Raw genomic sequence first — 13,042 nt, 5'->3', positions numbered from 1 at the left:
TTTCTCACTTGAACATTCTGTATGTTTAAACAAATAAAAATTTGTTTCAAAGAAAATAATGATAAAGCTAAGGTGAGGAGATGGATTATCAGATTGAGAATAGTGTTCCTCCAGGTGGAATAGATTCATTTCAGTAGCTTTAGCTCTTCAGAATTCAGGAAATCCTGGTATAAATCAGAAGGGGGGAAAGTGATTTAACCTTCACCAACTCAAAATTAGATTGCATCTTTACTATAACTTCACTTTTAAAGCAGATTTATTTAAAAATGTGTTTTTTGTCAACAGGATGTAAAGTAGAATCTATATTTCTGAATGTGGAAGCTGTGAACACACACAGAGATAAACCTGAGGTAAGAATATCTCTCAAACTGGAGAACATGATGTAATGTACTGTCTGAGCTGATTTTTGTTGTCCTTGTGGTTAGAAGTGATTTGATAACTCAACTGAGAGCATATTTTATATATATATCAAGCTTTTATATATCAAGCTTTACTACTGGTTTACTGTTGGCAGGGGGTAAATCCTTTTTATTGAGCAGATTTATCTTTATTATATGAGTTAGAGCTGGAATAATTCATCTTCAAAAAATGAATGTGAAGGTGAAGATGTGGTATCCACCTGAAAGCTGCATAAAGTTCTGCCAGGCTTTGTCATTGAGCAGAAGTAGGGTGTAGTCAAAAAATTATGTTGTGAATGCCACGCTTGTTTTGGAGAGAGAGAGAGAGAAGAGAGAGAGATCATCAGCTTTTTCACCCCTGCAGTCCTTGCTGTGTGAAAAAGAGGAATTGATGATGTCACCTGTGTTTTAAGCCAGAGCTGGAGAGGAAGACTAGATCTCAGGATACAGCAGGACACCCAGGGCAAGGGAATTGAGCGTATTTGTGAGATGTAAGTGGAGATCAGATGTCAGACCGTGGCAGCTTCGTGCTCTCCCTGTGTCAGGCACGTGTTTCTCTGCTCCTCAGTGTTGACCTGAGCTTAGGTTGGTTCTGCTGCTTGTGCAAAGCTCTTCCATTGCTGTGTTCTGAAAGTTATGTGAAACGTGCCATGATTAAAAACCTCTGGTTCCCTTGCAGATCTTCATGCTAATGCCCCCAGGTGTGGCACTGATTCTGTGCTGAGGTTACAGGTGGTGCCTACTGGTGAACTGAAAGTCAGTTTGATAACATGAGAAAAGAGGACCATTTTTGGTGGTTTTTAGAACAGTGGTTTATGGTGGAAAGGAATATAATGAGAATGAGGTTTTATGTGTGTATTCAATAGGGCACGTGATACAAAGTGCCTTTCTTACCTGAGGGTGCAGTTTTGTGCAGAATTCATGCTGGAGGGCTCTGTGAAGAAGTTTTGTTGTAATGGCATGGGAATTTTGAGTTGTGAAAATACTGACTTTGGGTCATCTGTAGCCAAGACAGTTTCTGTTAGACACTGGCTCTGTATATTTCTCTCTACTCCCCTTTTTACCACTTTTGTATCTTAGTTTGGTTTGTCAGGTTTAGGAAATCTGTTTTCACAGTGCCTGAAGTTGGAGAAGCATAGTGAAAATAAATCAGGATGTCTTGGAGCAGTAGGTTATCCATGTTAAATAATGTAGAGGAACAGAATCTTTAGTTTGGCTGATTAAAATATTGGTGCTGAATTTACAGCTTGCTAAATGTTGTTCAAAATACCATTCCTCTAACTGAGGAGGTTTATTTCAAGGGGCAAAGCTCTGCCTGAATCACCAAGTTACTCTCAACATGTCTAGGAAGTGATGTGACCATGCTGGTGTGGGGTGCCTCTATTCCAGGTGCATGTAGAGAGGATCATGCAGACAGGTACATTGCAGTGGACACAAAGACACAAGACTAATTGGAACAGAAGTAAATTGAGTTAATGAATTTTAAAAGAATTTAAAAAAGGAGCAGAGGCATTTTTATAAAAACCCCTCAGATTCTCTTCTCCCTCTGTCCTGAAGGAAACCCAGCCTGTTGACTATGGGTGGTGACACACTGTTCATTTAGGAGGTCTGATTGAAGGACTAAGTTGGTCCTGTCTGCATTTAAATGATGCTCAGGGAACTATGAACATTTCAAAAGCTTTTATTTTCATCACCTACAAAAATGTTAATTACTTCTGTAAAATTAAGTTTTCAAGTGGTCTGTTGAAGTCAGAGCATTTAATTAAATGCAGCATCACATAACAACATTGTTAAACAATGAAACTATTGGACTGAGAATTGCCCAGTGGGCTGTTCTGTGCCCCCACCAGTCACTTGTAGTCCAGAACAGTGCCCTCCTTTTGGGCTCAGCTGAAAGCATCTATTTTCACGTGGCAAAAATGCAGGCAAGGCTCTGGAGTCTTTGCTTCTGGTATGTGTGAACTTCATTGTACCATGGTGGCTTTGTCTGGAGCGAATTGAAGCCTTGTGTTTGTCAGCAGTATAGTGGCTGAAGTTCTGACCTTTTCCAGTGAAGGAGTCTATGGTCTTTTACTGAAAATAATTCAGGGGAGTTGCTTTGGGTCCCCCCTTTGGGCCAGAAAACAAGCACTGGGGTGAAGTGTCTGCTTTGCATCTCTGGCTTAGTTGGTGAATGACTGACAGGGAGAGTGCTCGTAGCACGAAACCCAGGTTTCCTTTTGGAGTTTGGGGAGGGGAGAGGGCGATGGTAGTGAAAGGTGTGAAACAAGTAAGACTCAGTCAGCGTGAAGTTTGAAGAAGTTGCAATGATTTGGCCTAGAATGGGTCCTGCAGGTAACTTCAGAACAGTTTATCATAGTGTGCTCTCTTGGTAGAGGGGAGAATACTGATTGGCAGGGTCTTTGGGACTTGCACGAGGTGTACGAGGCAGGTGTGATTCCTGAGCTGGTTCCATGGGGCTGCACTCAGCTGGACTTCCCAGCAGGAGCATTTGGCTGTGCTGGGCTCTTGGTTTTGTTTGGTTTTGAATAATTGAATGTCATGTTTTTTCTACAGCCTTTGCAAAATGAGATGACACCTAGTTAGTGTAACCAGCCTTGAAAGATTAGCATGTCTGAGAACATATTTTTTAATTTTGTCAGGGTTGTTATATGCCTATAACACAAACAAATGTTGCAAGTGTTCTCTTGGGACAGAAGTGTGTGGCATAGTTCAGTAAAACACTGCAAGTTGCTTAATGGATAGATGTGTATGTGCTGAAGCACATGATTAAGTAGATTCCTGCTTGGGCCTATAAAAGACTTCTTCCTAAATGTGAATGTATTGAGCTTTTGGTAGTGCTGTCAGTGTGGGGGCAGTGAATTCTGTAAATCCATTTTCCTGCTGTCTCACTCTGGGACAGTGATGGGCTGTCAGTCTGCTGCACTCTTGGGGTGGGGGGGGTTAAAAAAAAAATCTCTGCTTCTGAATGAATGCAGCTGTGTACTTGTGAAGGAATCTGATTGGTGTTTTTGTTGCTCTTACTGCTGCATGATAAATATTCTCTGTATTTTTATTATTATACAGAATGTAGACATTTCCAGACCTCCCGAGGATGCTCTTGTAACAGTCCCTGGTCATCAGTGAGTCCTGTGTTCTGCTCAACTATCGAACTTGGGGTGCTGTTTTCATCCTACTGCTTCAAAATAAATTGAAAAACTAATAATTTCAATCACTCTGAAATAAAAAAACCCCACCCCAACCCAACTCATAATCCAAACCAAATGTTTGTACAGCATATGATTTGAAAAGATTATCAAATCACAATAAAACTATTGCACTGGCTGATTTATTGTGGATGAGTTATCAAACATTGATCGGCTCATGTTGGAGTGCTGCTTCTGTAAATTGCTGTAATTTAAATATCCTGCAGCATTAAGTTTTATTGTAGCAGCCAGCAATCATTTAGTGTTAGTTGCAGTGAAAGCCCTGAAGCACATCATCCTGTGAGAGATAAGAAAGTCTGAAGTTGCTTTTCTAGACACTAGTACTATCTGTTTCAGTGCCCTTAGGAGTGATTGGACTGCTATGTGGTGTAAAATAACAACTCATAGTTGCTGTAAACTCCTAATCCTGCTGGTCCATAGCACTAGTGGTCTACATGGGCTGATTAATGATGTACTGTTGGAAAAGGGTAGCAAGTCTTCACTTAGTTCCAGAACAATTATTCAAAGAACAGGAATGTGTATAAATGTTTTTAATATATGACTTTTGTTAACAGATGTTCTGCATTAACTAGGCTTTAGGGTTTGCCCTTCAGCAGAAGTGATTTTAAATTCCCTCTTTTCCTGCTTCTTGTACAGACATGGCTGATAAAGCATTTACAGTTCTGCTCCAGTTGTTTTGTACCCAGATTTTATCTGGGCTCCAATAAGTAGCATTTAAGCTGACTGTTTCAGACCAGGGAAGCAGACCTAGTCAGAGGATTTTGCAGCTGGGTTGTGACTCCAGCAAACAGGGTATCTCAACCAGCAGGAGATGAATCCAAAACTGAGTGACAGCAAAGCCTCTCACAGGCTGCAGGTTGTTGGGGATGTGGTGCCTGCGTGCCTTTCTGGGCACAATGGGCAACCTGAGGCCGTGGAATCACCTGTGCCATTGAGTAGACACCATTGAGGCTGGGAATGGCAGAAAAGTCACCACATCCTGGAACTGTTTTCTAAGGGCATCTTTTAGTCTTGAATGTAAGCAAGAGTGTAGGTTGTGGAAAGCTTTTATATGTTGGGTTTCTCAGGTGGTACGTTTTTCCAAAACCTGGATTTCGGAAAAAAATGTGTGGCATATCTGCACTTCTAAAATTGTAGTGAAGTTTTCAGAAGTTTAGAGCAATTGGGAATGTCTGCCATAACCAAATAACCTCCTGGCCAAAAAGCCTCCTGCTGCACTGGTTGGTGTTTAGTTAAGTCAGTGTCCCAGGATGGGACTGGATCATTTTCCTGTTGCTGTTTGTGACTGTGACATAGGAGTGTTTGGTCACTTTTCCTTGTTTAATTGTTCCAACCTCTGGGCATGAGATGCTCTGGGGAAGGAGACTTGAGCTGCCATACCCTCTTGCACACCCCAATTAGTGAGTCTGGTTGCTCTTACCTGACAGTTGAGATAGCATTCCCAAGGGGTAGCAGGGATCCGGCCAGAGTCGGGTACTTATTAGCTGCATGGAGACAGCTTGGAGTGCTGTCACCTCTGCAGGCCACAAGTAAGGAAATACCATTCAATTTAAACTAAATATGTTGCATTTTTGATGGAGCCAAAATGTGTGCAGGCATCTGCTGTGGAAAAACTGAGTTTTGCTGCTAGAGAAAGGGAGGCTCGGGCTGTCAGAGAAAATGGAGGGGGAGGATGGACAGGGCAGGAACTTGGCTGGAGAGGAAAGCTGAGCTTGGCTGTTCTGGCAGAGGTTGTAGAGGGAGGCGAAGCAGCAGAAGCACCCAGGACCCTCCACCCCTGCCAGCTGCTGCCAGCCTGATTTCCTGGGGCTGTGGCTGCGTGTTGTTCTCTGCTGAGCACAGCACTCGTTGTGCTGATGTGTGCAACAAGCAGAATGCTCTGAGGGGTCTCCTCTTACAGCATGATTGCTCAACAGTCCTCTCTGCCTTACTTCCTCAGTAACAGAAAGGCCTGATGCTGGATGGGAAGTGGCAGCAAGTTTGTGGCATGGCTTTGCCGAGGGAAGGCTGGCTGATAGGGGGCTGGAATGTTTGTATCCTGCTGTTTATTTCTCTGTTTATGCCTGTGCTGGTTCTTGTCCTTAGAGGCTTTTTCCTTTTCCCTAGAGGAGCTTTTCTGTAAGATCTTCCTGTTCTGCTGTGAAGATCACAGAACATGTGTAGCTAAATCAAAGTAAAACTGAGATGGCAGGGGCTGTCCTGTTCAGAGACTCACAGCACTTTGCTGGAGGAGGCTCTGTTCTGTAGGAAAAAAGTGTACAAAGGGAAGAGTATAATGAGGAGAAGACCAGTGGTGGTATAGGAGCGTATTTGAGTTAATCTGTGTGTTTTGAGTCTTTCCAGGGAGGACTGGGTGAGATGGACCCTTGTGTAAGGCAGAGTGACACTGCTCCTGCCTCAGACAGTGGGCTCTGGAAGCAGTGAACCCCTGCCTGGGCTGACTGAGTGAGAGTCCATATGCCTTGGTAGAAATAGTATTTAGAAGAGGTGAGTGTGGTTTTTTATTCCCACTACTGTGTTTCCCAGGCTTTTCAGACCGTGTTGCTGCTGGTTTGTGGCAGTATTATTCCCAGGATGGTGGTTTGTCCAGGTGTGCTTTGGGAAGGCAGTGCTGAGCAGTTGCCAGGACACATTTTGATCCCAAAAGGAAGGCATTAACCTCAGTCACCTTTCTAAGCAGCAGCACTGTCCTCATTGCACAACTTTTACCTCTCAATGCCCTTGGCTGTTCTGGAAGCAGATACAATCCCAGCTGCCATCATCTCATCTAATGGGATTCCTATGAGTAGGAATCCATTTATTGTTAATGAGGATACTGGTCCCTTTCTAAGCCCCTATTCATCTGGTCTTGCTCTCATCCATTGTGTTTGTCTAAGAAGCCCTTGGGGGTGTTTATTAGGGTTTATCCCAGTTTTCTTCCTTCACTGTGACAGTTCAGTGCTTTGCTTCCACAGCCTGTTTGTATTTATTCAAATCCAACCACTTTTTGCTTTCAACTTTCTCGCCTGTATATTGATATTCCCTCTGGGTCTGTCTCACTTGCTAAGATGCTGCTTCCATCTGATACAGCTTATTTCAGTCAGAGAGGTATCTTCTGCTGTGCCTTAATCACCTTGTTTCCTTTTAGTTTCATGTTAGAGCTGTCTAGTCCTTGCTGCTTGGGGATTAATTTCCAGTACCTCTGGATTCCTGCATACTGATGCTCCATTTCATGCTCCATTTAATTTTCTTTGAATCAACATCAGATGATCAGCTTAAAAGATTTCAGCCAATATTCTTGGAGTGCCTGTGGGAGACATCTCCACAGTCCCAAGGAATTTCTGGGTGTTTTGCATAAGTTGCTAAGAAAAACACAAACAAACACACCAAATGCCAACATATTCTGTTGGCTGGTTGTTTTCTCCCCTCCTGTGTAGTCATGCAGAATATGACTTGTTCTGCCAGCTCCTTGTGTTCTTAGACAGATGTTGATGCTTTCTGTGTGTCCCTTGGTGTAGAAGAGATGCTTCCTCTAGAAGCTTTTCTGAAATAGGGTTGTTGCTTTGCTTTCCTTCAAAGAGAGAAGTCAGAGTGGGTTGGGCCATGTGCTGGTGGGTGCAGGGGTTTCCAGGACACTGCCCAGCAGCATTTGTGTGTGTGTGTGTTCTCAGAAACCTTGGTGTGGTGTTTATGGTGGAAACCAAGGGAATTTACCTGAGAGCTTGAAGACTGATGAGAAAAGAAAGGGCTGACATGGATGTAGGAGAACTGTTAAGGGCAGAAGTGATGTTGGCACACTTCAACCTCCAAAGAAAATCTGGTGCTGCTTGTTTATATCCTGTTTTGTTAAGAAATGGCTAAAAATCTAGAAACTGGGGTTGGGGAGAGGATTGAATTGCTTTTTAAGTTGATGTGTTTTGACTGATGGCATTGTGTGTCTGGTGTGCTGAGAGTGCCCCTTGCTGGGTGCTCCTTTCCCTGGAGTTGGACTGGAGAGACTTGTTTGGAAAGTAAACTCTAATGAATGTGGTTATAAAACCACTGAAACATACCCTGATGTCAGTGTGACATCTGCCAACATGCCTGTGTACCCTGAAGTGCATTTAAACTTTATATTTCCGGCTCTTTAGGGAACACTTCATGTTACCAGCTCTTCAGGGAGTTATTCAGAGTTCTTCCAGTGACTTGGCTGCTCACAGACAGGATCAGAATTAGCTTTATGGCTGTTGGTGTTAAGGAGCCATTTCCTGCAGTGTGCTCTGAACAAGGAGAGGTGGGCGTCCCTCCCTCCAGATTTTATTGGTGCTTGTGTGGTTTATGACCTTTGCAGGGTTCTGTTTTTCCTTATACGATGTCCATAAAGACCAGGAGAGACAATGGATTAGAAAAATGTGGTTAAAACTGTGATTAAAGGATAAAAAGGTTTTAAAAACTACAACATTGTGACCTGTATATGGTGTAGAGACTGACTGTCCTACCAGACCTGGTGTAATACAGGTCTTAGAAATGCTTTTCACCTGCAGCAGAGATCCTGCTTTTGGGTATCTGAGGGGCTCTGTGAAGTGCCTGGCACTGGAACAAAGTCAAAGCCTAGTTCTGACTCCTACTCAGGGACTGGGACCACTCCTTGTGTTTTACAAAACATTTTGAGGAAATAAGCACTCAGACTTACTTGTCTTTAAGTAATAGCCTCGTGTTAAGCAAAACCGCACCTGGCTGTGAGACCTTTGCTTTACAATCTTCTTCTGTCTTTAAATTTGCAGAATGTAGGTGTGGATCGGTCGAGAGAAGAAGCTTTGAGGACAGTGCCCACCCACCTATAGCTCCAGCTCCAGGGGCAGCAGCCCTTCCTCCAGCGCAGCTCAGGGCCGGGAGGTGGAGAAGGTGTCGGAGCGGGTCGGGATGAACGCGCCTCCCCTTCGCTTTGAGACATTTCGAATGTGATTCCCCCTTCTTTGGAGAAAACCCGTAGTTGTGGATAACTCCCAGTGCCGAAAGGTATCAGTAAAAAGATTGTGGGAAGCAGAGTAGAGTTGATTTCAAGATTTATTTTTTTTTTTTCCATATGTAAATCTGTGCAGTTTCAGTGGGTTTTTACTGTTCATCTGTGGAAGGTGGTTAATTGCCCGTGTTGATTTTACTGTCAGATTTTAACAAGACTTTACTTTCTTTTTTTAAGTGTTTTTCTAAGAGTTCCTCTTATTTTTACTGTGAATGATCGCCTGGAATTACGTGGAGATTTTTTGATGGCGTATTTAATATGGGTGAAATTTTACATTTTGAGCATTGGAGGCTTCATGTTGCACAGCTGCTTTAAATGGAGAAGCCTGTCAGCTCTGATAGCTGTTCTGTGTTTTAAATTGAGCTTTGGTTTGCCAACCACAACTTAAAATTTTTCTGAAATTTCTGAGGGAGATTTTCCCTTTGGAAAATCAGAGCATTAAAGCTAGATTTGCTACCTGAAAGATTCAGCTGTTTTAACAAGATTTTAATGTTTTCCAGAGGCCAGCTGTATTTTGGAGGGCAGTGGGGGACACAGTATTAAGTGGGAGGTGTGAGTGTGAGTACAGCTGGCAGCCTGGGGAATGAACTGAGAGAGAAAGAGAGAGAGATGTCCTTTCTGCTGCAGTTACAGGAGGGGATGAGCAGCTTCTCTGAGTTTGGAAGGGAGGGGAGAAGGATTCAGACTGTCAGGGTCTGGAGAAGCTGCTTGCCTTGTTAGCGTTGTGATATTTTTTCTCTTTAGGCAGTTTTTGGAATGAATTTCAACATAAAAGTATATGTTTCTCTTTTATAGCCACATTTAATACGTACATCAGGAAACAGTACAGAGAGGTTAGGTGAGTTTAAATATTCTAACAGCTCATGCAAGAAAAACACCAGGTAAATTCTGAAATAATAACCCCTGCCTTGGGGTTTTTTGTATTGTTTTTAAGCACCTTCCATCATCCCAGTTCTTTGCTGCTTTTTAATGCCTAGTGAGACTCCAGTGCTAAAAATGGAATTGTCTGTGTCTGTTGAGGCCACAATCTTTTAACTGTACTAAATCAAAGTGTATTTTGTATGTGTGTTACCAGACAACTGAAGTGAGCTGCCAGCACTGCTGCTGGCTCTAGCTCTGAAATGAGGAGACCTATTCTTTGATATTTTACTGTGTTTTTTTTCTAAGGAAACTCTTCAGATAATTGAGCTTTTACCATGTATGTTGTTGAGGTTGTTCTGTTGTTTTGTTTTTGTTCTTTCCTCAATTCCTGTGTGGAATACCAGGCCCTCGTAACATCATTTTGCAGGCAAGGGCTACACTGTCTTTTGTTTGTGCAGGGTTTATAAAATAATGTGCTGCTGTTGTGATTAATTTTTTTTTTAATAAGCTAAATTCAGCAATATATTCAGCTCTGGAAGTAAGCCATAGAGCATCGCTGGGTTCTGTTTCAGAAGAGGAATGTGACCAGAAAGACTTGCTTCAAGGGCTGCTGTCTAAAGCTTTTGTGTGTGTGTGTGTGTGTGAGAGCCCTGCATTTGGTAATGCCATTTCAGACCCTTATTAATTCAGCTGTGTCTGTAGTTATGGGGTGAGGAGACAGCCTGCACAGCGCTGCTCAGAGGAGTAATTTATTGATGTGGAGTTAACAAGGCCACCTTTGTGGCAAAACTGTGGGAGTAATTCCTCCTCCTCGCCCCAGTTTGGCGTGGGAAAGCCAGGCAACCCTTGCTCCTCCACCGTCCAGCCATGACAGGAGTGGTTAAACAGTTTTTACACTGAGAATGTCAGGGTTTATCTGTAGCTACAGAGCACAAATCCCAGGAGGCTGCATTAAAAAAGCAGGATTTTACCAGCAGATTGTGGTACTTCTTGAGCTCAGACCTGGTTGAAGAAATGTTGGTGGAAGGAAAATTTTCCCCCAGTGAGAGCTGAGCCCAGGGGCTGCTTCTCTTTGCTGGTGAGCATGGCTTGAAGTGTCTCCTCTCTCCCTTTGTTTTACCTCTCTGAACTGTCAAGAGGTGCTGTAACATCCTCAAGGCTTAATGTTCTATGTACAGTAGGTATTTTTATAGCCTGCTTTCAAATATACTGTGATGAGTGTTTTACTACAATGGGTGTTCAGTAAAAAGAATTGTATACAAGTGTAAATAAACTGTTGTGCTGATACTTGAAGAGGAAAAAAAAAAATGAAGTTGTCTGTTCTGCGTTGGGAAGGTACTATATCAGTGACTGCATCTGACCCCGGCTGGCAAGAGCAGGTGTAAATTTGTATTTGTATTTGAATGTAGAGTTGAGGTGAATGTAGACTTGGAGTGAGTGATGGGTTCTCCTGGTTCTCACTGCCTTTCTGGGAAGGCACAGTTGAGAAATGCAGATTATTGTCACTTTCTAAAAGTGTATGTCCCCCCCTCCTGACAGAACAGTCACTGACAGGGGAGGGGAAAACCCTTGTCTGTATTTGTACCCATTTACTTTACTGCCTCTGACTGTTACTGCACTTGCCTGGCTCAGATGCAGCCTCTTGAATGGGATTAAACTGTCTTGTCTTACATTGTTGGCCTTCGTCGTGATGTTTCAGACAAATGTAATCATTTGACGTTTGATCCAAGTAATAAAGATCAAATGCTACAACGTGCACCCCTCTGTGTTTCTTTCCATGTCCCTTCCTGGTGGCTGAAGTGCCAGGTGAGCGTTCCTGCACCTCAGCAGGTTTCCACAATTTCCACAGGCGTAGGAATTGCAGCTGGGTTAAGAGAGCTTATCCATAAGCTTGAGAATTAAATTCATTCACCCCACTGATTGCTTTGCTCTGCGAATAATTGTAATTTAAGTAACAAACTCAGTAATGGAGGAAGGAATTGGAAGAACTGATTAAATAAATACAAGCCAAGATTCGCATGCAGTGAAGAGAAAGGTAAGACTTTATTAGTTTTACCTGGTCATTGGTATTAAGATCTGATCCATGCCCTCAGAGCTACACTGTTCTTATGTTTTCTTCCAAATGCTGCCTGTCAGTACAAGTTTGCATGCAGAGATTAGGTGGAGGGCATTAAATTTGCAGGGGTACTTGTCATTCTGAAGGATAAGGACAAAATTAATTACTGCTTTGTGGTTTAGAGTTACATACTCAGATTTTCATGTCTTCTTGATGGCTGTATGCTCCTGGGTAGGTAACCAGTGTATCCTCTCTGCTAAGTGGGAGGAGTCTTTTCATTGTTTTTCACTCCACTGTGTGTTTCCGTTTGGAGGGGAGGTGATTTTTTTGTTTGTTTTAGAGCTTTCTGGACAAAATCCTTTAATACCTCCATCTTCTGTAGTATGAGGATGACCCAGACCTGATGGGTGAGTGAACTCTTCACTTTTGTTGCCTGGCAGGTGGCCCTGGAGGGGGGGCAGCACTTCAGCCAGGAGGAGAAATTACTTTGTAGGGTATGTGAAGGAAAAAAACCCCAAGTTTTCTGCTCTCCCAGGGGCACCTCGCTGCTTGTTCCCCCTTGGACAGGGGTTTGTGTAAGTTTGGAAATGCCAGCTGTGTGCTGCCCCTTCCAGCCGCAATCTCTGATGGCATCCGAGTCCTGCTGGCATTACTAGAGCTGTTCTTTAGGAGAAGAACAAAGGCAGCACTGTATTCCTGTGAGCCTCTACAAAGTATTACAGCTTTCTCCAGCTCTTTCAGCAGGATTAACAGTCTGAAACTACCAGAACCTCCACAGTGCTCCTAAGAGCTCTGGAGCATTGCATAACTCCTGCGTGAACTGACACCCAGACACTTTTTTTTCCCACCTGCTCAGTGTTGAGAAAATTAATTTGCAATAGTGTTACAAGATACAGAAAGCTCCTGAGAAGCAAGGGACCTCGCCTCAGTTTGTATTTTAGGAGCTGATTGCAAAGAGAAGAGTTTAATAAGGAGCTTTACAGCAATAACATTAGCTTTTCTTACTCATTAATGGTTAAAAAAAAATCAATATTCAGAAGTAGATGTTGCAACAAAGCAGGATCTAGTTTGGTGCCCTTAATAGCAAGTGGGAGGCACAGCTGCTGTGTTACAAACAAGTAAACAAAACTGGATTTTGTGTTTGGCAGTAAAGCAGGATAATTCCTCTCGGGCAGAGCAGGCAAGTAACTCAAGAGCTCCACAGAGTCATTACCTGGCAGTTCTGTCCTGCTGGGATCAGCTGCTCTGATCGTGGTGCCTCTTTCTCTTAATAGGAATTGGCATTTAATGGCAGAACCCCACATTCCCAGGCAGGATGGGGCTGCTCTGGCATGCTTAGGTCTCTGTTGCCTGCTTGGACTGCCTTGGAATAAATGTGTAGCATTTATTCTTCAAAAGCAGCACTGAGCCATTTCCCACAGCAGCTGGTGTTACACTAGGAATCTGTGCTTTTGCCTGATTCTTCATTGGTTAATTCACTTAAAAACCAACATAAATATTTTAGGAAAGCAACCAGGGCTTACAAAGTATTATTTTTTTC

At 43.0% G+C, this 13,042-nt stretch overlaps 1 protein-coding gene across 5 annotated transcripts in view; it reads left to right on the top strand.

Annotated features, from left to right (window-relative positions):
• Nucleotides 1–11,202, top strand: part of LOC103757277 (6-phosphofructo-2-kinase/fructose-2,6-bisphosphatase 4) — a 51,609-nt gene extending 40,407 nt beyond the window's left edge. For 3 of the 5 annotated variants that reach the window (XM_029958232.1, XM_029958236.1, XM_029958235.1), the window contains exons 13-15: nt 286–350; nt 3,465–3,520; nt 8,347–11,202. In XM_029958232.1, coding sequence (XP_029814092.1) covers nt 286–350; nt 3,465–3,520; nt 8,347–8,353 — 128 coding nt within the window. In that variant the 3' untranslated portion in view covers nt 8,354–11,202. Of the gene's footprint in view, nt 1–285; nt 351–3,464; nt 3,557–8,346 lie in introns of all 5 variants that reach the window. The other 2 variants (XM_029958233.1, XM_029958234.1) reach the window with 2 other exon arrangements.
• The last annotated feature ends 1,840 nt before the right edge of the window (nt 11,203–13,042 follow it).

Source organism: Manacus vitellinus, unplaced genomic scaffold (genome assembly GCF_001715985.3).
Source record: "Manacus vitellinus isolate BGI_N305 unplaced genomic scaffold, ASM171598v3 scaffold_14_pilon, whole genome shotgun sequence".
Classification (NCBI taxonomy): domain Eukaryota; kingdom Metazoa; phylum Chordata; class Aves; order Passeriformes; family Pipridae; genus Manacus; species Manacus vitellinus.
Note: the sequence above shows the minus strand (reverse complement) of the source record. Positions and strands in the feature narration are given on the sequence as shown.